The sequence below is a fragment of the Epinephelus lanceolatus genome, chromosome 18, assembly GCF_041903045.1.
Source record: "Epinephelus lanceolatus isolate andai-2023 chromosome 18, ASM4190304v1, whole genome shotgun sequence".
Classification (NCBI taxonomy): Eukaryota; Metazoa; Chordata; class Actinopteri; order Perciformes; family Serranidae; genus Epinephelus; species Epinephelus lanceolatus.
In genome coordinates, this window is record NC_135751.1 from 34,751,330 (window position 1) to 34,777,436 (window position 26,107).

Sequence of the window (26,107 nt, forward strand, 5' to 3'; positions counted from 1 at the left end):
CCAACTTCAATTACTCAGAGAGAGCATGCCATCAAATTGGCAATTGGCCTCCTGTGCATTAGAGCAATTAGCAGGGACGAGGTTTCCCGCCACAACCAACCCATTTACGGCCATTAACTCCAGATGCAATTAAAGATTGCTCCAGATTGTTCCCCCCCTTGGCAGCAATGAGAAAGTTTGAGGTGGCAGAAGAGCTTATCGCGCAGTAGATTTTGGTCAATGCGATTCAGCCGAGCCGCGTTAATCGCTGTTGCCTCCATTGATCATCTGACTCAGAGCTGCTGTTCAGAAGGAAAAGTTTGTGCACAGTGTGAGAAGAGATTCTTTGTTAATCAGAAGGTTTCAACAGTCCTCTCACCTCCTGTAACACATTTAATCAGAAACAGCTTTATCTCCATTTGGTGTCTATCCAGCGCCGTCTCTCTCCTGATTGGATAACCTTGTTCCAGACAAACGCTGGAAAGAAAATGATAAGCGTTACACAATCGTGGGAAGGAAATGCCATAATGGTTACCAGCTCCAGGATCAAGGCACGGATCTGGGAGTGTGCTCTATCAACTGCTGATAACCAGTGTATGAGTGCTGTGGTGCTCAGTGTTAAACCTGAGGTGTGGACTGGAGTCACTAATCTAATGACTTTAGACCAGTGGTTTTACAAGCAGCAGCATTTACAAGCAGACCAGATCAAATGCCTTGCATAAGAAGGCTCTTGATTGGTCAGAATTTCCATGTGGGAAAAATCCAGGAAGTAAAGCAAACGTTGAAGAAGAGTACACTTGCAAGATAAATGTGACACTTTCTAATGTCACAATGGAGGGACAACTACGCAGGTTGATTTTAGCGCTGCTCATCGTGGACTATATTGCTGTCATTGTTCATTTTAGTCAAACCATACAGTTTGAAAACGAGGCGCGGCTCCAACTAGAAAACAATGTTTTGATGCATTGGATGTGCTGAATGTGCATATTAAGGCAGTACAGGAGGAGGTGCACATTAATAATCCTCCAGGACTGTAACATGCTCATGTTTAACCCAAACAATGTGTCATGTGACTGCAGTTGCTTCACATCCAGGTCGGAACACGTTCTCACCACAAACGAACTGCACCAGAGTTCATTTGTAACCAGACTGAGACCACCTCTTCAAGAAGGTCTCAGTCTGCAACTCAAATTTGACTTTAACACCATGGACTTGTGACTTTGGACTTGAGTATTTTGACTTATAAACCCTTGATACCTTCCTCCAAGCCCAAAGATGGAAAAGTATGTTATTTAAAGAGTATACCACAAATCAATTAGTTTTTTTTGATCAACTAGCGTTACAGCTCTTCATTTCTTGCAAGTTGACACTTAATTTCCCCGATGATCCACTTCAACTGAGCCAATCTGACAGCATCCAATCGAGTCGCAGGAGAGAATCATGACGAATTAATGCCACGTTATTGAGCCGCAGTTAGAAAAAATAATACCAAAGAAAAGTCTGGTCGCATACAAAAGACCTTTTTACACAGAGATCACATTATAGAGCGGCTACAAAGCCTTTCTTTATACCACCTTTGTATTTGTGCACAGAACCAAATGACAGTGGCATCATGCCACCCTAGTGTGCGATTTTAAGACGGCATGCCGGATTCATGGAAGAAAAAGTGGCGTGCATAGCCTGACATGAAACACAACAGCGTTATCTCTAGTGTGACACATAGGGCTGCAGTGATATACCAGTTGCAAGATATACTGTAATATAAATGTTGACTGTTATCATACTATGTACATTTGCTTATCTACAATATTGAAAAAAATTCAACTGGACTTAAAAATCTTTTAACACATACTTCTATTAAGAAATGGTTTCAAATTTCAATTATAGTAATAAAAAGTTTGTTCAACCAAAAATAACCCTTCTGTTTTCCTTCCTTTGAGGCTCATTGTGACTGATAGCAAGATAAAGTCTGTGATCCCGTGATACCGCAATATTTTCTGAGGCCGTTATCGTACTGTACTGTTGCAAACCTACATACAACATACATGTCAGCAGCTCTTTCTAAACAATAACAACATTGATATATGGTAGCTGATCTCATTCTCTGCTCACAGTAAGGAGCTCCAGGACCTTATTGTTTTCCCAATTTTGCTGTTCTTCCTCTTCGAGTTAGTCGCTAACTGCTAGCAGCTACTTTTTAAATCTCCCCCAGAAAGTTGCACACACATCATCATAACTTAACAACCGTGCGACCCACGACCCCGTCCTGCTGGTTTCCCATTTATTCGGACGTTGTTTTGGCGCTGCTACTACCTCCAATGCCGGCTTAACGGTGAGAAAACTCTGTCCCACCATTCCATGATTGTACCTTTTATACACAACACATTTAGGTGGCCTGATGGTGTGAAATTCCTACCTTGAAGAGGCAGTGTAAAAAAAACAAAAAACAAACTGCAGAACCAAGGGTCAAAAATTTGAAGTTGCACCAACAATGGTAAATCGAGGCTAATATTAACATAATGAGCTAATGCTTAGCTAACGTTAGCTTAAAAGTTGAGTAACTTATCAAAGTTATTTTGACAAATAAATATACATTTTAAAAATCATCCATCATTTCTGGAAATTGAAAATATTTTCACTCTGTTACTAAAATGGCATTACTTTTGGTAAGAAGCGCATTGTGACTTCTTTAAGACTCGAAACTCAAAGTCAACGCGGTCTCACTCTGAAGTCGCCGAAATTCGTTGTTTAGGTTGTGACTTTCGGCATCAGATACCGAAAAAAAAAGCTGCCCTTTAATGTCAGCATGATACGCAGCCGGTCATGTTATAGTTTAACGTCAACAACCAACGCACCCAGGGTACCTTGCACATCGTATCTGGACATGTACGTAAAGTCCACAACTAAACGTCAATATGTGATGAGGTCGGAGTGAGAATGTGTTGTCAAAGTTCAGGACCTGGGACTTGAGTGCAAAGATTTGAGACTTACTTGTGACGACTTGGTCCCACCTGTGGTAATAAGTATTGACAGACCAGTATAAAAACCAAACAGTTTATTTATTATATACATTCAATAATAATGAAGAGAATAAACAGAAGGCAGACACAAGGATGGCAAAATAAAACATTGTGAGAAAATACATGTCACTTATTGAAAAAAAAAATCACTTGGATAAATGAGCTTTTAAGAGCATGTGACATTAAAAAAATCCACATGCAATTCAAACTCATTTATGAAATCCCTGTACAAAGGAAAAAAAAAAAAAAACTCCCACTGGGTTGACTCGAGCACAGTGCAGGGGAGTCGGGGTCAGCGGCTGAGGAGAACTTGTGTGTCTGCTCCAGCACGGCTCTGCGCTCATTTCTGCAGCCTTCCAAATGAGATTTACTCCAATTAGAAGAGACAAAAACAAGCAGAGGCGACCTGCAGGAGTCACTGCAGCTGCACCACGGTGGCTGCTCAATAACATTTACACCACCTCAATACAAGCTGAATGACCATCTCTGTGGGCAGGTACATACTACAATACACCGTAGCAGCTGCTGCCACATCACCAGCCTTACAACATCTTAAAGGAACACTTCACCCACCGAGTAATTATTTGTAGATCAATTACTCACCATGTGTTGTGTTGAATTTGGGAAGAAAACACTGTTTTTCTCGCTTGTCCCCGCAGTGAACAAACAAAGACATTTTGTGATGAATTGAAGTCATAGGGGGCCGCGTTTAACAACAGCAAAACTACAACAAAACACCCATTTACAAACTCTCACAGAACTCCTGCAGTATAATCCACATCTCATCTATCCAGTCGTAAACTCAGTACTTGAGAAAGCCAAAACAGAGAGCCCTTTCCTATGAGGAACTGAACTGAACTCTTCAAAGCCAGACTCGACAAAATCACTGATTTAACCTTGCTAAAATAAGGGAGCTGCTGGTCTACCACTGCCTCAATCGGCTAATTTGTCTGTGTTACTGTGTGAATCCGGTGCTTTACAGAGTTAGTTCCGATTCATCAAAGTCACAATAACACAAACAAACAAATCAATCAAGGCAGTGGTAGACCAGCTGCTCCTGGGCTCAGTGAGGTAAAATTACTGATTTTGTCAATGGAGTCTGGCTTTGAAGAGAGCATAGATGAGTTTCACTTTTCCGTCAGCTCCCTGTCAGATCAGGGTTGTCGGTTTGGGAAGTGCTGAGCGTACGACTGGATAAATGAGACTTGGATTATACTTCACAAGTTCTGTGAGAGTTTATGAACTGATATTTGATATAGTTTTACTGTTGGTAAACATGGACTCCATGAGCTCTATCATCAATCACCTTCTCAGTTTTTGGATTCTTCCTTCACCACATACTACGGCTGCAAGTAATGATTATTTTCATTGTTTGATTTATTAGTTTATTATTTAAGCAATTATGTATATACAGTGAAAAATGTCCATTAGTGTTTCTCAAAGCCCAAGATGACGACCTCAAATGATTTGTTTTGTCCAAAACCCAAAGATACTCAGTTTACTGCCACAGATTAGCAAAGAAACCAGAAAATATTTGTATTTAAGAAGCTGGAATCAGAGAATTTTTATTTTTTTGTCCCTAAAAAATTACTCAAAGCAGTTAATTCACTATCGAAATTAGTTGTTTGGGCTATAAAATGTCTGTCGGTGTTTCTCAAAGCCCAAGATGACATCCTCAACTGATTAGTTTTGTCCAAAATCCAAAGATAAACAAGAAATATTCACATTTAAGACGACGGAATCTGAGAATTTTGCTTATTTATTCTTTAAAAAATTACTCAAGGTGATTAATCGACTTTGTTAATTTTATTAGTCAACAACTAATCCATAAATCGTTGCAGCTCTACTGTGGAGGCATGCAAGAAGAACAAAGTTTTCTTCCCGAATTCGACGTAACACGGTGTGAGTAACTGATCTACAAATGATCATCCTGTGGGTGAAGTGTCCCTTTAAAGTTGACTCATCATTAGGTGGGCCTGTGTCGTTAATGTTATCGTTTCTGAGATTTATTTTCATTATAAAAGCAAACCACAGGGGTGTAGACATACCAAATTAAACTTTACGCATCTGATATGGCTGGTGATTACCACGGCGACCGCAGAGGCACAGAGCAGCGATAACCCAGATTATTGAAGCGGACTGAATCGGCTTCCATAAAGCGACTGCGGGCCACTTGCTTCTCCCCCTCCCCACACTGAGACTCTACCGGACCTTCGCTGAGATTCCTCATCACTCCTGTCGCCTCGCATCACATAACATCCGCGTCTCTTTCTTTCTCCTGCTTTGTAAACGCCCCCGTCCATCCTGATCTTCCTCCTCCAGCACTATGATTTGAATTCATGCACAAATGAAATCTGACTGACGCCCTTCCTCTCTCACAAAAGCATGCATAGCAACACTTCTGATAATACTTGTAAGGAATAATAAGACAGAAAAAAAAAAAAAAAGAAGAGGTAACGCGCGTCAAAATATTCATTGGACCTACTGCACACATTTTTCACAATCATACAAAAACAACATCACCCGCCTCGCACTGTCCGCTCCGCCCTGAGCGCACTGTACCCCCTGAAAAATTAAAAAAGAAGAAGAAAAGACAGCAGGGGACATTGTTATCCTGTCAGCTCATGATTAATGGCTCAGCTCCTCACCTTCACCATCACCGCCACAATGTCCCCCCACTAACCACCCACACACTGTTTCACTGTTCACAAGCTGGCCGCTGCTGGGCCACAGGGCGCCTTCGACATTGTGTGGACGCTTCCCCTCCCTTGTCTTCGCCTGTAATTTGGCCCTAATGGCAAATGTAATTCAAAATATCCGCTCTGTCTTTCTGCATATCCCTCATGACTCCATCTGCTCTGATTCCCCCCGTGTGCAGCAAACACCTCCACGTCCACACTTTCACGTTATAAAAAAAAAAATCCAATAAATTAGTGTGTGAATTTTACAGGGTTGTTTTTGTGTTTGTCCCAAAATTGCTGCAACCTTTCAAATGTGTTCTCTTTTTTTTTTGTAGATGCTGCTTTAATGACATATCCCAGGGCGCTGTTTCAACACTGCACTGAAAAACACAACCCACAGATTAAAAAAAAAAAAAAAAAACACACACACACAACAAAGTAAAGGCAACAAAAAAGTCACAAAAGTAAGAAATACATCAGGACCAAAAAAAAAAGGGCTTTCTTCAGAAAATCTTTGGAACCAAAAAGGCAAATAATAGCAATAACAACATAGTGAGAGTATATGGAGACGTGATACATACAGGACAGAGACTTGGTGTGTAAGTTATTTGATGACGCCTCCACACGGACTGATATGGAGAACTTTAAAACTATTCAATCCCAGAGAGAATAATGAAGGATTTAAAATTACAAAATGATGCAGACACGTTAAAAATGATTGAATATAAATAGATAAACTCTCATTACTTCACCATTACGATCTCTGTTTCAAATGTGTTCTAATCTGGGCTGTTCTGCTGGGATCTGCCGCTCCGCTGAGCTGAGCTGAGATCAGACGTTTCCACGCACAGAGCAGCCCGAAGCCTGGAGGCAGAATATATATCTCAATTGGCCAGGAGGGATTCCCATTTGGCTGACTGGCAGATGATTAGCTTCCCGCGTGGGTGTTCCCGCTTCAAATCTAGTTCATTTGTGTTCGATGGGTTCTTTTGTCCATCTGACCCGTTCGCTCGCTGCGTCGCCGCTGCAGCTGGAATGTCTGGCGGTTTTAAGGGTGACAGAGAGAAATGGGCCGAGTCCTTTTTTGGAAGAAGTGCCGAGAGCAGATCGAGGATGAGAGGGGAGGGGAGGTGCGCTGGATTCTCAAAATGGACACAGGGTCAAACTGAATCCACGTCCCGTCTTAGTGTTTGCAGTTACAGTAATAAATGTGTCGACCAGCAATAAGGACAAAAGAATGGCTCCGTCGCCGAACGCGTCCACGTTATATATGACGACAGTTCTATGCAACTTCTTATCAATGGCAGCAAAACTAAATACGTGAGAGAAAAACTGAGGTAATGCAGAAAAAAAGTCACTTGTTTTTTTTCCTTGTCGTTTTTTTTAATTCTTTTTTTTGTGTGTTTCCTTTTTATTCGGGGGGGGAGTTTAGTGAAATGTTGGAAAAATGACAAAAAGAGAGTTTTCCCATGCTGTGGTTCTTGTTGCCAGGACAACAGTGGTTTCTGTCAGTCAGAGGCTGAACGTTCCAGCTTTACAAAACAACATAATAATTCCTACATCTTCTGTGTCGAGGAGTCCTAGTTTCATTATTACACAGTGACGCTGAACCAGAGGGACGTCTCTGCTGCAGCTTCACGTCAATGTAGTGTTTAAAAACATGAGTACCTTTTATAGTAACGCTGTGCTGTGGCATCAATCTGTGCAGGCCGTCACTAGAGGAGAACGTAGAGGAAGCCGTATACTTGGTGTTGAAAGTGTGTGTACATGTCTCATTAGGTTTTACAGGGCAGTGGATATACTGTAAGTTCAGAAGGAGAGAAAAAAAAAAAGGTGTCACACAGGAACAGCAGTCGCTCTCCCTCCAGGTCCCGTAGTGTTTTAAAAACCGTCCTAAATTGTGCCCCGTGGTTCAAAGTAGCAGGCTCCGGCTTTTTCATGTGGGAGACACTCCTGGCAGTTTAGTCATTGTTTCCGTGTCAGCGACAGACAGAAGAGTACAGAAACAGAGTTTGAGTTGATGATGTGGCGAATGACCTCTCTCGCCACGGACGAAAAAAGAAAAGAGAAAAAGGAAAAAACAAAACACATGAGTTGTCACTAGAGTCCGCCTGCAGAAAAATGGAGGGGAGCTGCTGCCAAACAAAGAGCTTGAAAAAGGGTTTTGGAGCGATGTGAAATTCCTCGGGTGTGATTTGTGGTTTTAGTAAGGAGCGAACCTACTGTATCCTGCCCGGTATAAACTGGCCTGAAAGAGACAGAAGGGACAAAACAGTCAACACATGGAAACATGGAGTTACAGCTACTGTTGTGAAACAATCTGGTCTACACAAATCCATAAACAATACATTTAACCTCCTGAGACCCGAACTTCTGTTTGGTATGCATTTTTAATTCCTCCTAGCTATTTGAAATCAGTAGGATCCGATAATCATAAAAAACTCAACATTGTGAGCGATAATGAAGTCCCAATGTCCTCAAATGTGTTGCCACATCAAACTACAAACATTATTAATCATAAATAAATATGTTTCAACCATAAAATGTGATCAGGTTTTGGAGCTTGTCCCCTTTTGTGCTGGGATCGGCTGCAGACTGACTTGGCAGAGATGGCTGCGTTAAGTAGAAGGAGGTAAAGAGACTGTAATGTGTACATATTTCATGCTTCGAATTATGGTAACAACAATTTAACATTCACAACCAGATCAACCAGTGGGTTCCCCAGGTCAGAGTCACTCACTGGGCCCAGTTTTAGAACAAAAGAATATTAACTATCTGGCAAAATATACAAGATAAGAAGTGTTTTCAAGGAGCAAAAGCAAAAACCAGTGCCTACTAGAGTAACAATAGGAGTAAGATAAGTACCATGAGTTACTAAAAATGAACTAAAATGGTGGATAAAAGCAGACTGCACCTGATAATGTTATTTTGGATATGATGTAAAAATGAGAAGTAGTATTGCACATGATTTGGAGAAAATTGAGAGCTTAAAGCAGGATTTATACATCTGCACTGCGTCTACAGAGAGCCTGCGCCGTAGCCTGACGTGCACCTCCCCAGAAATGTAACTACATGTCAGAGCAACACAGACCTCCTGTCTGTTTCTGTAAGCTGAAACCATTTCCCTTAGAGGAAACTGAGCTTTTATTTACTTTAATTTCACAGATAAGAAACAACAAATTGTGAAGACAGTAAGTCTTGTGTGTGATTTATCCTGGCTTCATAGGAGCAGAGGAAATCTCCGTTCGTCGCCAGGCTAATTTATACAATGTAAAATGCCACAGGCTGGCGCTAATAACGTTAGCATGTTGTATTTGTTTGGAAAACGTGTTTAGTAAAAGACTTTTTTTTGTCAGTGAACCTTGTGAGTTGTAATGGAGCCAAAATCTGTAATGTTACTTTTGTTAAATGTTGCTGTTGTCCCTGGCTTCATATGAGTAGAGGAAAAGTCCGCTAGCTGCTAGGCTAATTTATACAATGTAAAATGCCATAGGCTTGTGCTAATAACGTTAGCATGTTGTATTTGTGGGGAAAATGTGTCCAGATGAAGACATGTGTTTGTGAATGCTGCGAGTTATAGTGAAGCTGATTTGTGTACTTGTGTTTGAAATTGTCTCTATTAAGCCATGTTTAATGTGTGTTTAATGTTGTTTTGAATCAATTAAACATTACAGCACATCACAGAAACCCTGCCGCCGACTAGTGTTTTGGAGGTGTAACTGCAGAGTGACACAGACACACCACCACACAAGTATAAATGCTCACAACAACTTAGGCTACTTAATAGGCTACGGCGTAGGGTCTGCATAAAGCTGACGCACGAGTATAAATCCCGCTTACCACATGCAAACCATGTCTTAAACCTTCCATCTTTAAACATACGACTCATTTCTGTTGCACGCTGGTTGTGTTTCAGAGCTTGTGTAAGTGTTCTCACCATGGCTCCGACTCCGTAAGCAGCAGCAGCTGGAGTTAAAGCATGGTAGGGATCTGTAGTGTACACGCGGCCATAACTAGAATCAAGTCAAAATCAAATCATGTTTATTTATATGGCACAATTAAAAACAACCGCAGCTGTACAAAATAAAAGAGTGACACACAAATATATAGCGATATAAGATGTACACAAATATATAACACATATGAAAGTCTGAAGAAAATACTGTTTCAATAAATCATCAGTTGATATGGTTCAACATAATCAGGATATTATGAATGTATAATCATTCAATAACGCTGATTTGGCTCCTTCAGCGTGCAGCCATTCAGGTGAGCGTTACACTGAATCTAATCTCCTCCTCACACACAAGATTACATTTCACGGTTAAGACCTTACTGGCTTTCACTGTTATCTTTTCCATCCATTAGTGCTGTGTTACTGAACATAAATGTCCTCATACATCCCATAATCCCATTACCAGTATCGTCCGTTATCATAGAACCTTGGTATCGTGTATTAACCCTTTGGATTCCTCATTATTCCTCCTATCTGAAACTCATCTCTGACTCTACAGAGCATCTTCACACTCAGGTGTGTGTGTGTGTGTGTGTCCCGGGATGAACTCACCTGTCACTGTAGGCAGCAGCTGCGGCGGTTGCTCCGGTTACGGCCGCGGGCTGGGCGTAGCGATAAGCAGCGGCGGCGGCAGCAGCAGCAGGGTAGCCTCCCTAAAGACACACACATACACACACAACAGATCTCATTCATATGTCTCTGAGGAGGACAACACCTGGACTAAGGTGTGTGAATGAGTGGGGGAGGGGAGCGCCATATAGAGACAGAATATACTGACATTTCATTTTAATAAATACTTAAATATATGCATAAATATTTGTGATTACTTTACGTGATTATCTACAATTTGTGAATACTGCACAATGATTACTATTTTCTTTTTGATTATGTGATATTTAACGCAGAATTTTAAGGTAAAATGAAAAAATATAGCAAATAAATTGTACAATAAATTTAGAGATATTTTATTTCCCTGTTTTCAGTATAAAATAACTTTAATAATAACTTGGCCTGTCACCATAATTACTTTTATTGGATGATATATTGTTCCAAAAAATTGTTAAAAGCAATATCAATATCATTTTGAGACCATTTAAAGCCACTAATAAAAAAACAATGAAACACCAAGAGGTAACTTTTGATTATTATTATTTTTTATTATTTTTTTGGGGGGCTTTTTTCCTTTAATGACGGGACAGTTTGAAGCATGAAGGGGGGAGACAGAGGGGACCACATCAAATCAAACCCTCAGCCACTGCTGCAAGGACACTGCCTTTGTTCACTGGACGCCCGCTCTACCCACTGAGCTACTGGGCGCCCCGAAATCTTAATTCTTACGAATATTCACACACTAGAATAAAAATCTGAAAAAATATTTATCAAATTTGTAAAAAAGTAATTAACACCTGTTAATATATACAAGAAAGTATGTATAACATTTTAGTAGCTTCATGGAATAACCCAGAAATTGCTCAGTTTGAGTACAAAATTTGGCCGACAAAAATAAAACCAACCAAACTCAAGCGACTAAGGGCATCTATTGCCCTAGTTTTTGCGATGTGTGCCGCACCATTGGCCCCAGTCGGCCCTCGGTATCTTTTTTTCGGCCAGTTCAGCATGTTGAATTGGAGGCCGAGACCTTTATCAGAAACAGTAAATATCATAAATATTCTTTGCTCGTACATCGGGTTGTGTTGTTCATGTGCTAACTGGCTAACTAGCGTCTGATACCTGCTGGTATGGAGAATTATGTCCTCTCACACAGGTGCAGAACATACGTGCTAGCTGGCTGTCAGCTGTCGTCTTTGCGATGTGTTCAAGTTCCATATATGGCAACGCAACACTCCACCTTCGTAGGGCTGGGCAATATGTCCTGAAAATTATATCACGGTATTTTTAGGCTGTATCTCGATACATGGTATATATCTCTATATTTTTTAAATCTCCTCAAGAGCACTTCATTAACGCCAGGACTGGGAGAGAAAATTATTAATATTTCTGACCAAATCACCCTCTCTGATGCAAAAAAAAAAAAGTAGGGAAGATTCCCCCCCCCAAAAAAAAAAAATTCTCGCAGAGAGATTTTGATCAATAATCAACAATAATGTGGGTCAAAGCAAGCGTTTAAACAAATAAAAATTCTGGTAAGTTGATAAATGTACATCACTTTACTGTAACCTTTAGAATGAAGGAAAAAACACCATTTATTCCATATGATGATCCAACGATATCCAAAAAAATGATATGTAGTCTCATATCTTGATAACGCTACACCTTTGACGTCACTAGTTTAGTGCTGCACGATTAATCTAATCACAATCGCGATATCAGGCTATGCGATTACATAACCGCATAAAAGCCTGCAATTTGCAATTTAATGTAAATCAATGTTAACGTGTGTGCCTGTGAACGTGACTGCCTCTCCTGTAGTGTGTGGAGTGTGTTGACATCACACCCACAAGCTATCCTGGTGCGTGCAACACAGGCTCTGTCCGCTGTAGGTACAGTGCCATGCTGGGCTGCTGTGTGAGCAACGTGTTTGACTGTGCTCAGTCTGTTGATGGTCATTTACATATGTCAGGTCAGGTCAGTGCCCCCCTAATATAATGTAGGGGAAACACTGAATCAAGCATGAAGACTAATGATACCATTTATGTGTTATATTGTAATCGCAATCGCAAATCACGATATTGTCCACTCAGATCGCAATCGCGCATTTTTATCAAATCGTGCAGCACTACACTAGTTCTTTGATGTTGGTTTGGTGTGTCTGAGCCTTATGTGGCAAGTTCAGCCAAGCTTTGGAACAACGCAGTGACCTTCTTAATTCAGCCGGTGTGCTGCAGTCGGCTCCCGGCGAAGGCCAGCCTATGAGTCAGGGGTTTGCTGGTGGATTTACAAAGTGGAGGGTGAAGGTTTTGGAGGGTATATCTACGAACCACTGACGTTTTGGTTTGTTGCCAGGGGTTGGCAAGATAACGACTACCAGGATTGTGCCTCTTCCACTCCAAAAGTGCAGCTGCAGGCTACCTGTGAGCTACCTGTGAGCTTTGGAGTGTGGTTTGATTTTTCTCGAGGTGGAAAGAAAAAAAAGGGGGAACGCTGCACCAAAGTCTTAAAATGGTCGGGAAAATCCCTGCTGTTTATTATGGCAATATATACTGGCAACATTCCTATGTAAATTAACACGCTTCAAAGACAACAAAGTGTCCATATGTCATATGATAACTCGATATTGTAATTATCGTGACAGGCCTACTGATAACATTTCCTTACATATACTCTTTGTATTCCCAAACCTGAGCTGAAATACAGTGTGCGTCAGTATATTGCATTTCTGTATGGGGAGAGGAGGTGGTGTGGTGCTGGATGTGGGACAGGAGTGCTTTATCAGTGAGACAGAGAGAGAAAATTGGACTGTCGAGGTTGAGTTAGATTGTATTATTACCACTACGGGAGAGGGGGAGGTAAAACAGTGGAAGACAAAATGTTCAGGCCATATAGAAACTCAATGTCTCGTCAGGACAGAAAGATAATGATCGGATGTGTCAGGAGAACGCCTGTGAGTACAGTATGAGGACACTACAGGAGTCAGAAGTTCTAGTGGAGACACATTATGACAAAACTGCATTTGTTATTAATATTATTATTATTTGTGTTTCTTCAACATGAATTCAGGAGACAGAAACAAGAGAGGAAGATGGAAATAAAAAGGTCACACACACAAACACACCCACACAAGCCTATGCTGACTAAAAATCATCTCCTCACGCTGAGACTGCATGCATGACCCAAATTAAAATCCAAACCTACTCAGAAACAAAAACAAACAAAACACAACACCACTGCATTTGGACCTGATCAGAACAGAGCACAGCAAAGCACAACAGAAACACCCGGCATTCTCCGAGACGCCTGCAGGACACGGAGCGGAGGGGGCGGGGCAGAGAAAACGGGGTTATTAGGGAGCGAGAGCAAGGCCTTGTGGGTGAGTGGAGGGAGAGGAGGACATGGAGCAGTAGTACAGTATGTCCGCATGCAGCAGCTGATCAGCACATGCTTCAGTAATCATCCTGGAAGGAGTCGGGGAGGTTAATTCAGGAAGAGACCATGTTCTCCGCTTCAACATCCCATGCTAACACTGACTGGACCTTTGCTGCAAAGGGGTCCAACTTGGGCTTTTCACGCTGTGCGTTACGAGAGCGAAAGTAGGCAAAGGCAGCGGGGACTTACTTCCAGCTCTCTACTGCTACCACTGAGAAGTTCAGCTCAACCATGGTGTAACTGAGTTGCAAAAGTCACTGCTGTGTCTTGTACTGTTACAACAAGCATTATTTAAGTTTCCATGACTGTCCATCAGATAATATTCACGATCAGATGAGACAAGAGGGCCAAAGTTATGTCTGCAGTCTTCCACTTAATAAGGAGGATAACTTTTCAACCTCAAAGTCCAAGGACGTCTTAAAAAAATGGGGTTCGGTTCAGGCCTTGGAAAGAAGCCAGTCGGTGTATAAAAGACGGCCGCAGAGCAGCTTGGTGATGTCAGGGTCAGGCTGTTACCACAGCAGGTGAAGCTACCGCCCCTCACCCTGACCATATGCTTCACATCCTCAGCCTGGTAAGTTCAAAGGCCCAAACACACCAGAACGTTACAGAGTGAAGGCCTTTGTATGCTGAGGCCGTTTTTTTGGGATGCATTTTTTTAATCCGTCATGCGGAAAAAATCATCACGCACAGAAACCGATTTGTTTTGTTGCTCCATTCATTGTGAAAATTCGCAAAATGTGACAAAATTAAAAGACTCTTTGCCTCTCTCCTCTGGAGTTACCTATCTGACTGTCACCACTCCCTCCCTGTCTTTCGTTTGGCACTGCAGCTGCATGAAGGGCGGATCTGTGTGGTTCGCATCCTCCTCCTCTTCATCATCCACCTCAATATTACTATCCGACCTGTTGAACGTGAGCTGTCTGAGTTATCAAATGATTCTGTGCGCCCTGATCCTGTCTTGTCTCAGCTGTGTCCCACCGCCACATTTTCTTCACTGATACTTGGTCAAACGTCTCTAACGACTCGGATAGATGCGGACTCAGTGTGTAAACGTGATTGACACAACGTGAGGTATTTATTTTTAGACGTGCAACAATTTCAGACGAAAGAAACAGACTCTCTGCAAAGGCATTAAGTGGCGATAAAGGCTGACTGTTGTGTTGCCTCATGTTGCCTTTGTTGCACTTGAAGCTAGGGCTGCAACAATCAGTCGACTAATCGATTATTAAAATAATCAAAAGTACTCCAAAATACTCTTATTGCAGCTTCTTATGTTCAGATATTGGCAGCTTTACACACTCTCCCATGACAGTGAACTAAAACCCTTTGGCGTGAGTACGAAACAAAACATTAGATGACATTTTTGGGGGGTTTGGGAGAGACAGACCGACATCTTTTAACATTTTAACACATTTTTCAATAAAATGATTAGTCGATTAATCGAAGAAATAATCGACAGATTAGTCGACAATGAAAATAATGGTTAGTTGCAGCCCTTCTTGAAGCCAACGTCCAACTAGCATGTATGTTTTGCGCCTGCGTGAGAGAAAATAACTCTCCAGTGCAGAAGGTGGAAGTAGTCTGAGTTTGTCATTCAAAAAGGGAAACCGGAAGACAGACATGACGGATTTAAAGACGCTAGTTAGCCAGCTAGTCGTTAGTTTACTTTCCGCACTCCTGTTTCTCTTCTTGTGCACTGAGCTGAACTGATTTCAGGCACTGACGGGCAACATACTTTTTTGGCCGAGAAACAGTCGACAAGGACCAGGGGCCACCAGCCTGGCACACTCTGCAATATACTACAATCTAAATACCTGTTATTAGGTAACAATGAACACTTGACTGTGTGCGCTAAATTCATGTTCAAGTAGCTGTTGACATCAGTCACTGTCGTCTTTGACAGGCTGTGGGGAGAGTTGTGAAAATCATTTAAACCCTCTGCTGTTTGTTTTCACTGACTGGCATGTAGACAGCAACAAGTCTCTGCTGCCTTTGCTGACTTCAGCTCTCGGAAAGCACAGCGTGAAAGGCCATCATTATTAAGGATTGATGCAAGAAACCTATAGTTAAGTTTCCATCATGGCTGCATCCAATTTGTGTGTTTCCATTTTCATGTTTGTGAAATGTACGTGTCATCATTTTGGCTGACAAGAGAACAAAATAAAGAGTTTCTCCAAAACTAGCCGACCAGACAAAAGAGACCAGGTTCTCTTTTGAACAAACTGGCAGAAAAAAAATACACACTCAGTACACTTTAGTAGTTTAGTAAAACAAACAAACAAACAAAGCCCTTCCCAACAATCAAAAAGAGTGCACATTTCAGTGAGTTAGTAGAAAAATAAAGAAAAACTCAAAGCAGTGGTAATTTTGGTTTTGAAAAACAACTAAAAGACAACATGTTCCAGATCAGTTCAGAAGATGATTCATAAGATCAGAGGAGGTAGTACAGTAAAAAAACAATGCACACTGTGGGTTTGGTGTTGAGTTGACCCTACCTGAGGCAATCTGGGACTAAGGACTGAGTCCTGAAACACTAGTCTATAGAGAGAACAGAAACAACCGTTGTCAACCTGGATACACACACACGCACGCACACTCTTGTTCATACTCTCGCACACCCGTACACTGACGCACGCTGCCACATCCGCCCACAGAGCAGCCTTTATAGTGGTGTTTGACACCCTCTTTCCTATCATTAAGACTTCCCAGCTATTTTTAAATCAAAGCGACCTATTTTGACCCAACAACGAAAAATAACCCTGAGGCAAGAAACAGCTTCTATGATGAAGGATCTGGTGTTACGAGGGGTGTTTCTGAACAGGTCTTCATTGTGGGCTCATTCACCTTTATGCAGGCAGCTCTGTGCAGCGCATGACTGGACGAACGCACATGCAGAATCACCCCCAGAGGGAAAAAAGAGCAGGAGAAAGCCGTGAGGGGAGGGTCAGAGAGGGTGTGTCGGTGGGAGGTGAGTTTACTTACATATAAGTCTGCGGCTCCGTAAAACCCATCCTGATACACCACACTGAGAGAGAGAGAGGAAGAAAACGGGAGGGGATGGTGTGGTGGAGGGGGTGCAAACGGAGTGGTGCACAGTCCCAAAACCAGAGTGGATGAAAGTCACAACACAGCAAAGAGAAAAGATGGTACAGACAGAGATGGGAAGAAAGAGAGAGAAAGAGAAAAGTAGTTATTTCACACCCATGCAGCATGCAGAGGAAATACAACTTCCATTTAAGCTCCAAAGCCCAAACTAAAAACATTAAACAAAAGACTTGTGGGGCGAATAGATTAAGCTCATTGAGCTGAAATGGAACCGTAAAGTCCTATTGTTCCCCAGCTTCAAGAAAATCAAGGCAGTACAGGGTGCTCTGAATGGATGGTTTTATGGTGTGGGTTTCAGTGGAGCAGATATGGAGAGGGTATTTCCTGCAGCCCCTCAATATCATCTTGTTTAGCTTCATTTGAATACCAACATAATAAGCAGCCGCAAGGCCATTAACCAATCAATTCTGCTTTGATCTGAGTATCGCAGCAGTCGCAACCCCATTAGCCAATCATCACAGCACAGCAACGACATGCACAGTACACATACTGAGGGGACAAATAACAGATCAGAGTAAACGTGAATAATTCGTAGCAAATCTGTGAGCGGGGTGACTGCGTCTGCATAATGACTGAACGTGTGTTTGTGTGTGTGTGTCTATGCAAATCTGCTGCTGGTGGTATCTGTGAGTTTATTCAAATGAGCCTTCGATGGTGCAATCCCATCACTGTGTCATACTTGGCTGAATAGCTTGTGAACTGACTGACAATGTGCCAGTTGGACCGCTGAAGAGAGTGAAGTGTGAATAATGTGAGGAGTGTATCAGCCCAGCTGCATTAAACAGAGCGCTGGTCAAATAGGATCTGGAAAATTACTCTGGAAATGGTATTCATGAGGTGTTCCTCGATGGATTTACTCGCCGCTAAACAAAACAATTGATCTCGGCTTGTTTTATATCTCAAATGTGTTGTGTAAAGCGCACGCTGCAGATGTGGGACAGCTAGTCAACAGCTCGTTTATACACAGCGTGCATTTTCTTACCCGGGGTAGGCGGGGATGGCGGGCTGAGGCACGGCAGCCCGCACGGCGCTGTAGACGGGCCGGCCTCGACCCCTGAGGTGGGCGCCGCGGAACGCTGCTGCCGCTGTAGTGGCTGCTGCTGCTGCTGAAGGGTAGGGAAACCCTGGGACTGAGAGGTGAGGAAGGTGGAGGGAGAGCAGGTGATTTAAGGAGGAAATGTAACGATGAAAAGGACAATGTAAAAGGAAAAAAAAGGAGAACCATGATGAATTAAGGAGAAAGAAAGAGCAAAGAAAGGAGGGGAATAATACCAACTCGCCCTGCGGGCTTGATATCAATAAAAGTGTCAGTGAGGAGAAATGCTAGGCAAGCAGTGCATTAATATAAATTAAAGATTGGAATGTGATTAAAATGTAAAGTAGGCTGCGGAGACAGATTTTAGTGTGGGTGTGGGAGATGGAGCGCGGCCTCACCTGCGTAGAGCTCCGGTCCGTACACGGCCCCCACCATCGGACTCAGTTTCCACCCCGCTGATCGTCACACAGAGAAGAAAGGGCACTTCATTAATATGGGCGGCTCACAGAGAGCGTAGGATCCTGTGTGCCTGCTGCACTTACATGGTGTATTAATATACAGACACACCTCTACTCCTGTTGTTCACCTTTATTTCTGGCATTCACAGTTCATTATTTAAAGAGCAGTTTAATCACAGCAACAGAACAGGAGCAAAGGGACAACAGTCGAGCAACACGGCAGCATTTCTTTAAAAATTGATTGTAATAACTGCTTCTGTTTCCAAGGCTGCCCAACAGAGCGCTACCTTGTTTTCATAGGACAGATTGCCTCTGCAAGGCTGACTCTAAACTACACTGGCAGAGCTGCACAGCCTCGTCCTACAGATGGTTCACGTTTAATAAAGGGCTTAAAACACACTATAATGCAGTTGCAATATAGAAAACAGTTGTGATTAGTGCTGCTTAACTGTGCACAGCTGGTTCAATATCAGCAAATTTTCCCTTTATATTCATTGTCTTGTGTGGCGATCAGCAGTGATGTGGTGGTTCACTTTTACACTGTGATCTGTAGCCTATAGTTCGGCTTTAGCTTCTAACTATCTTTGTCTTTTTAACCTGTTGTTGCTGCTGAGTCAGTTTGACATCCTGGATATATCCTTCAAACACAGACTGTAGATCCCTCTGTCTGCTTCTCTCTGGAATCACTCTTTCATTTCTCCAAACATATTTCTTCAGGCAGTGCAGTTAGTTACAGTGTGGGCTCCATGCTTACTGCGACAGCTTGTCGGACCATCACAAAGAGGCGGGGCTTGCCATTGTTTATACAGAGAAGGTACAACTGACTGATTAAAATGCACACGTGACGCTACACTGTAATGTTAGCTGGGCTCTAACACTTTGAACACACACTTTAATTTGGCTTTTTTTTTTACAGTGTACACTATATGCAACAAGAGTCACATACGCAGTAATTAACACTCTATAGCATTAATTATCAGTTTGGGACTGTCTGAATCTGCCGTGTGAAGCTGCCTGAACGCCGGTAGAAAAAGGCTCGCCTTCCACTCTGTTTCTATCTTGTTCAACACATTCGGGTCTTGCTGGTGTAAATTAAATGTTAGCAGCCATCCTAAAAGCTCCACCTGGTAGTGTAATGAGAGCTCAACAGGCTACACCTGCAGCAGTTGTGGTCGTAGCAGGTTATTTGAAAAATGAAGTCACTAAAGGATCAGCTACTCATTAGATTATAATTGTTCTTTGGCTTGTGAGTGAAGTCAATCTAGCTAACACTTGCATATTTCACCAACAGTTGGCTGATGCTAAGTTCAAACCCTGTTGGCGACACTGAGCTGTGCACCACTGTAAATGACGAGGGTGTGCTGGATTTACTTCACAAGACAAAACAAGAGCATCACTGCGAAACACAATGTGGCACAATATTTGTTTCTGTTGTATCAGCGGAAGACAAAATCATAATTAAAATAAAAGTCGATTAATCAAGCAGCGCAAGTCTTTATAGACGTTAAAATTTCTGACAAACACTACACAGTTTCAAGCAAATACATTAAAGTGTGTTATAAACCATTGATTAAATGTTTTATATTTTGCAAAGAAATGCTAAATAGGTGACTTAAAGTAAACTTTTACTTCTTCTGCCTTAAATGTTAAAGTAAATTCTAACATTTAAGGCATTGATAAGAAATTGCATATTTGGGCTGCAAAAATATATTTTTTTACAACTTGCACAATAAACATATTATGAAAGATATTTGAATCTGATTTGAGCTAAAAAGAAAAGAGTATCAGTAGAAGAACTGCTATTTAAAATGTACCTATCATTCTGTTTTTTATTATTAGTGCCTTCAGTGCTCAGGTCAATGTTCAACTTGTTTAGGAAAGAATGTTGGAAATAACTTCATTTCATTTTTTTTTTAAAAATTTAACAAGACATTCATTGAATTTTCCTCATTTAATTCAATTCAATTTTATTTATGAAGTCCAATATAAAAAAATCATGTCGTCATGTGCATATGACGTTGCTTCCTGTGCGTACCACACTCCCTCCAGGCAAAACACAATGAATCGTGTTCATCGTAGGCCCACAGTTCCTGAGGTTTCACACAAACTTGTCCGACTGTGAAGTGCAAAACTGAGTGCTTCTTCAAGAGCCTCCATGCTTGAAAATCCGCGAAAAACCACTTGTAAACAGGATATGACGAAATATCTACACACATATTTACTGCTGGTCTATTCGCACAGGGTTAGTATTACCTGAGGTTATTTTCCGGGACCCTTTTACAGAAGGTAAAAGTCGCAGTAATCTTTACTGACATCGTGCGGTAATGATTACTGACATGGCACATTCGGACGGGACTAAAATCTCTGGTAATTATTATTTTACTCCACGTACCTATATAAAACTAATCCCGTCCAAATAGGGCTTAAGACATCCCTCTGTCCTTGGACCCTCACAGCGGATAAGGAAATACTTCCCAAAAAAACCCTTTAACAGGGTAAAAAAATGCAGCCCTAATGCAAATATTCGACACATTCAAGTAAAACCCAGGTCAACAACCTTAAACAAACAAATAAATAAACCCCAGCTAAAAAGCCATCCCCCTTTTACCCACATTCTTTATATTAAATTTAAGCTGACTTTGTTAAATGCTTCGTCTGAGGTGATGTTCAGAATCTGAGATTTTAGAGTCAGCTGACGTCGTGGCTGGTAGGTGGTGTAAAGCTAAAATAAACTGCATGAAATTGGTGTGCTGACAGCCTTACATAATGTGGTCTGCACTCCGCAGCAGAGCCTGCAGGGAGGAAACACTGTGGCTGGGTTGTGTGTGTTTTACGCTGCCTACATGCCTCTCCCTGTGTGTACCTGTGCTGTTTGGATTATTAGGCGGGCCTCGCTGCATTGTTAGTGTGTGTGTGTGTCGGTGTGGTTATTACCATAAGGCAGTGTGCTGAGAGCCTCTCCGTTAGGGTAGGGGCTGACCATTTTCTTGTTGGTCATCACCCTGGCGGTGGCATTATTCACCTGGGGACGGAGGAGCAGACGGTCAGAGACACAGACACAACAACTCCACAAAGGGAACTGAAGTATTACACAAACGCAGATCACAAGGCTGAAATGTTGTTTTTACAGTAGAAAACATTCGATATATCTCCTGTTGTGTGCTGTTATTATGTTTGCCTCCATTTGTTTTGTGCATCTCTGAGGTTGACAGTGTTATTATCGGAATATATTTGCTGTTGCTGGGTCATTAGATGTGGATGCTGGTGCCTTTTGGAGTTCTGGTCCATTTACTTGTGTCAACATGTAGTTTATATCTTCCCTGAATTTTCCTGCCCTACATAACTACTGAGCTTGTTTTTATTGTTACAATGCACACTTGATGGCATTAAAGCGTCATTATACTGCACACACTTTTGCAGTGGGAACAAAGATAATAAAATGAAACCAAATAAATCGGCTAAAATTAAACAGTGTGACGACGTATACATGCAAAAACTATTCAATTTTTTGCCCTTATTCCAAAAACGACAATATTCCTACTACGCTGTTTACACGACAATTGAAAATGAATATTTCACTAAGGGTGCTTCAGACCTAGAGTCGTCTTGCTTTGGTCCGAATCAGGGACTAATTTTGTTACAGAGTTGTATAATTGTCTAGAGTTGGTTCGAACCAGATCAAACGCCTTGTGTGAGAAAGCTGCTCTTGATTGGTCAGAATTTCCAAGTGGGAAAAATCCAGGAAGTAAACCAAACGTTGAAGAAGAGTACACTTGCAAGATAAATGTGACACTTTCTAATGTCACAATGGAGGGACAACTACGCAGGTTGATTTTAGCGCTGCTCATCGTGGACTATATTGCTGTCATTGTTCATTTTAGTCAAACCATACAGTTTGAAAACGAGGCGCGGCTCCAACTAGAAAACAATGTTTTGATGCATTGGATGTGCTGAATGTGCATATTAAGGCAGTACAGGAGGAGGCGCACATTAATAATCCTCCAGGACTGTAACATGCTCATGTTTAACCCAAACAATGTGTCATGTGACTGCAGTTGGTTCAGATCGAGGTCGGAACACGTTCTCACCACAAACGAACTGCACCAGAGTTCGTTTGTAACCAGACTGAGACCACCTCTTCAAGAAGGTCTCAGTCTGGTTGTTTTGGTGCACACCTGAGTGTGATTGCTGTGTTCACACCTGCCCAAACGAACTGCACGTAGCGGGCAAGCGAACTTGAGTGAGATTAAACGGAACCAAACAGGGCAGGTGTGAAAGCACCTTAACATTCCGGTTTCCATGCAGCCGGGCATACTCAGACTGATATGCCCTAAAGCCCAGCTCCTCATTCATATTTTAAGAAGCTACAAAATTATATTCAGCCACAGAATAAGCCCGAAAGGCTGCAAATCGGAATGGAAATACAGAGTTGTTGCATAGAGATGATATGCCATCTCATCTAGTTGCATTTGTGTGAACTGGCAGGTTTTTAGAACGTTGCAGAACCGCACACTGCAAGTAGCTGCCTGTTTCAACTCGTCTCGTCGCGAATCTTTGGTCTGACCTGGGTTTAAAACCTGAACAATAACAGCATATCCCACATGTCTTAACTGGAAAACGCTACATTAGGAGTAAGATCTATTTTGAAATACCCAAACAGTGTACACAGTACAGTACACTGTTTAATGATCTGTGTCAAATTCAGAATAAAACTGGAACATAAGTGTGCATGTAAATGTAGTCAGTGTGGAATAATTTCACTTCCGACATGGCTACTAACTCTTTCAGTGTTGGTGTGTCAGAGCGGGTGGGGGCTGTTAGGGGGATTTTTAGTCATCATGCAATTAAAAGTGAGTTGGCCAGTAGAGATTTGGTGACTCATTGTGGAGAGAGACACAAGGGCTGCCACGGGTGACATTGGTTATGTTGTGGCTGTGGCTGCACATAAAGGGAGGAGGGGGCACAGCAAGAAGAAACCAAGCTGTACTGTTTTTTTGGCATGCACAGATGAAAGTATAGTGGATATTTTTTTTAGGTGTGTGTGCATGTTCTGCGCATGCTGGCTGACATTTCAGTCTAATGCTTCGGCTTTCAATCCAAGATGGCTGATAATCTCCTCTCTGAGCTTCAAAGGCTCACACTCCGGTCCCTTGATCTATCCTCATCTTCCTTTGATGGGTTTTAAGAGAAGGAGATTGTAGTTCTCTGTAATAACCCATACTGTCCCAGAGTGATGTTGAAGCTCAGCGTCTGACTGTGTGGGGAGCTAAAGATTAATGACCTTTTGGCTGGATGAGGCGAGAGTGTGTGAGACAAAGAAGGAGAGTGACTGAGGAATGAGAGTGCTTATGTATGTGCGCACACACGCCGCACTCCCATTTAGGGGACCATTAAGGCCTCCGCTGCCATCCGCATCGCCTCTCTCAGTGAGTCATGTTCTTTATCTGCAGAGCTTCATTCAAATGGAAATGAAGTTTACCTCATTTTTCCCTCATTGTAAATGACAAGGTCAGTGGCAAATGATTCAATTAGCCTAGCCTGGCTAGCTATCTGACGTGACTGTCCGCGGGTGTCTGAGTGGGGATGTTTTGAAATGTAAATGGAGTTAATGAATCAAATTAATGTCGACATTTTTATGTGTCACAGTGGGATTCTGTAGGAAGTTTCATGTTGACTAGTAACTGTTGAAAATGAAAATGAAAATGAAAAGTTCAGCGTACAGTGACCAAAGTTTCCTGTTTGTCTGGGGGGCAAATTTGCTTTTCCTAAGGCATGACCTGCCCTATTCTGCCTCACTCCACCTCCTCTTGCCTAAACCTAACCAACCAAAGATGGCAAAGAGTGCTAGCCAATCAGAGGGAGAGAGGGACGGGTCATGCCTTTGCTATCCTTGAAAAAACAAAGTAGCATCTGGGTTTGTCCCGGTTTCAATCTGGGTGTTTGGGGTCCTGACAAATAACTGTAAAGCACTAACATGTCCCCAGTTTTCACCACGATTGAAATAACAGTAAAAATAATACTTGTTTTCAGCGCTTATTAACACTGATTTGTTTGTATGTGTGTCAATCAATCAATGTGTTGTCAAAGTGTTGTCTGTTACGCTAACGGTTAGCTGTAATGCAGAATATAAACTCGGTCTTCGTACAGTGCACAGCAACAAAAACGCTGACGTTTGCGCACACTACGAGAGCACACTTCTGGACACGCAGGGTGGAAATGATATTTAAAGGATAATATTATGGCTGCCAAACATAGGCGGTGGTTAAAACAGGAAGTAGCTAAGTTGCGTCTTAACATTAATGTCACTTGAGCGAGGCAAATGTTGGTGACAGCCTTCTGAAATGAGCGGCTTAAGAGGAGATCTTTGCCGTCTGGTGAAACACAACCAGAGCTTTTGGTCCATGAACTTCACAGCTGGTTTTGGGTTTCTGGTGTTATTATACAGTTTTCACATAAACTATGTTTTGGTGGATGACATGGTATTGAAAGGTGTGCACGATAGGTGGGCTATGTGCTGAATTAACTGTCCCCCAGCTATGGTGTGTGCAGGGGTCCATACATGTGCGCGTGCGATACACTTAGATGTACATTATGTCATTTACTGTGGCTAGCGGTTCCTCTATCAAAACAAAACCAAAAGACGGTGCCGAATTATCCGCAGATGTATCTTACTCTCTAAAACAAACAGACCAGGTGATTTAAGGTGGAAAACCCCCCAAAATAAAGCATTTCACGTTAAAAATCACTGTTTCTCCAATGCTCTTTGGCTTATTGCGGAGGGGCTGCTACCCTTTTGCTAACGTTTGCTCGTCTTTTTTCTCTGACAACTTAAGATCCAGATTTTTAGAAGGTTTTTACAGGGAGCCGAATTATTTGCAGAGGTTTGTTCCTCTCCAAGACAAAGACATCAGGTGATTTAAACTGGTAAACGCACTGAATAAAGCATTTCACATTAAACATCACTGTCTCTCCAATGCTGTTTGGCTTGTCTCAGAGAGGGACTGCTAGCATTATGCTAACGTGTGCTTGTCTTTTTTTCGGATAGCATTAGAACCAGATGTTTGGAAGGTTTTTACTTGGAGCCGAATTAACCGCAGAGGTCTCTTCCTCTCCAAAACAAACAGACCCAGTGATTTAAACTGGTAAAAACACTGAATAAAGCAGTGTCATGTTAAAAATGTGTGTTTCTTCAATGCTGTTTGGCATGGTGGGAGCTGGAGCAGAGACACCGCTAACATTTCTCAGCTAGTTTTTCTTATAACTTCAGATCCAGACGCCCAATGACTAAAATGCTTCATCTGGTAAAACATATAGTTAAAAATGACCAAGATCTAAAATATGTGCTGTAAAAACGTGGCTTAAAATTTGACAGAAAGTCAATTTATGGCAGCTTTTGGCAGACAGCCACAACTGTGATGCATGCACAAGGGGGATATGACGCCAGTGACAGGCAATGGCAACCAAATGACGTGTCCTTGATTTAGATTTAAGGTTTTTCTGGCTTTAAACATTGTTGGAACCATTTGGGATAATACGCATTTTAGACATTTTTAGACATTTAATGCAGAAAAGTTACAGATTTTATCTTACAGGGTCTCAGTTTGGGGGGAAAATATGGTCACACTAGTTAAGCGTATGTTAATGGTTGATTTGTGTGTGTGTGTGCATTATATATACACTTGTGTGTGTGTGTCATGTGCAGTCAATGAACTTGGGTAAACGGTTGACAGGAACACATGCAAATCAACAGAATATGGAAGGCAAAT

General features: G+C 41.9%; 1 protein-coding gene across 4 annotated transcripts in view; it reads right to left on the reverse strand.

Moving 5' to 3' along the window:
• Positions 1 to 3,019: 3,019 nt before the first annotated feature.
• LOC117269017 (RNA binding protein fox-1 homolog 2-like) overlaps positions 3,020 to 26,107 on the reverse strand; it is an 80,443-nt gene continuing 57,355 nt past the window's right edge. For 2 of the 4 annotated variants that reach the window (XM_033645833.2, XM_033645835.2), the window contains 7 exons: positions 21,276 to 21,363; positions 18,282 to 18,338; positions 17,830 to 17,977; positions 16,725 to 16,767; positions 10,248 to 10,348; positions 9,618 to 9,693; positions 3,020 to 7,928 (listed from right to left, as the gene is read on the reverse strand). In XM_033645833.2, the coding sequence (XP_033501724.1) occupies positions 7,884 to 7,928; positions 9,618 to 9,693; positions 10,248 to 10,348; positions 16,725 to 16,767; positions 17,830 to 17,977; positions 18,282 to 18,338; positions 21,276 to 21,363 (558 nt within the window). In that variant the 3' untranslated portion in view covers positions 3,020 to 7,883. Of the gene's footprint in view, positions 7,929 to 9,617; positions 9,694 to 10,247; positions 10,349 to 16,237; positions 16,281 to 16,724; positions 16,768 to 17,829; positions 17,978 to 18,281; positions 18,339 to 21,275; positions 21,364 to 26,107 lie in introns of all 4 variants that reach the window. The other 2 variants (XR_013488002.1, XM_033645834.2) reach the window with 2 other exon arrangements.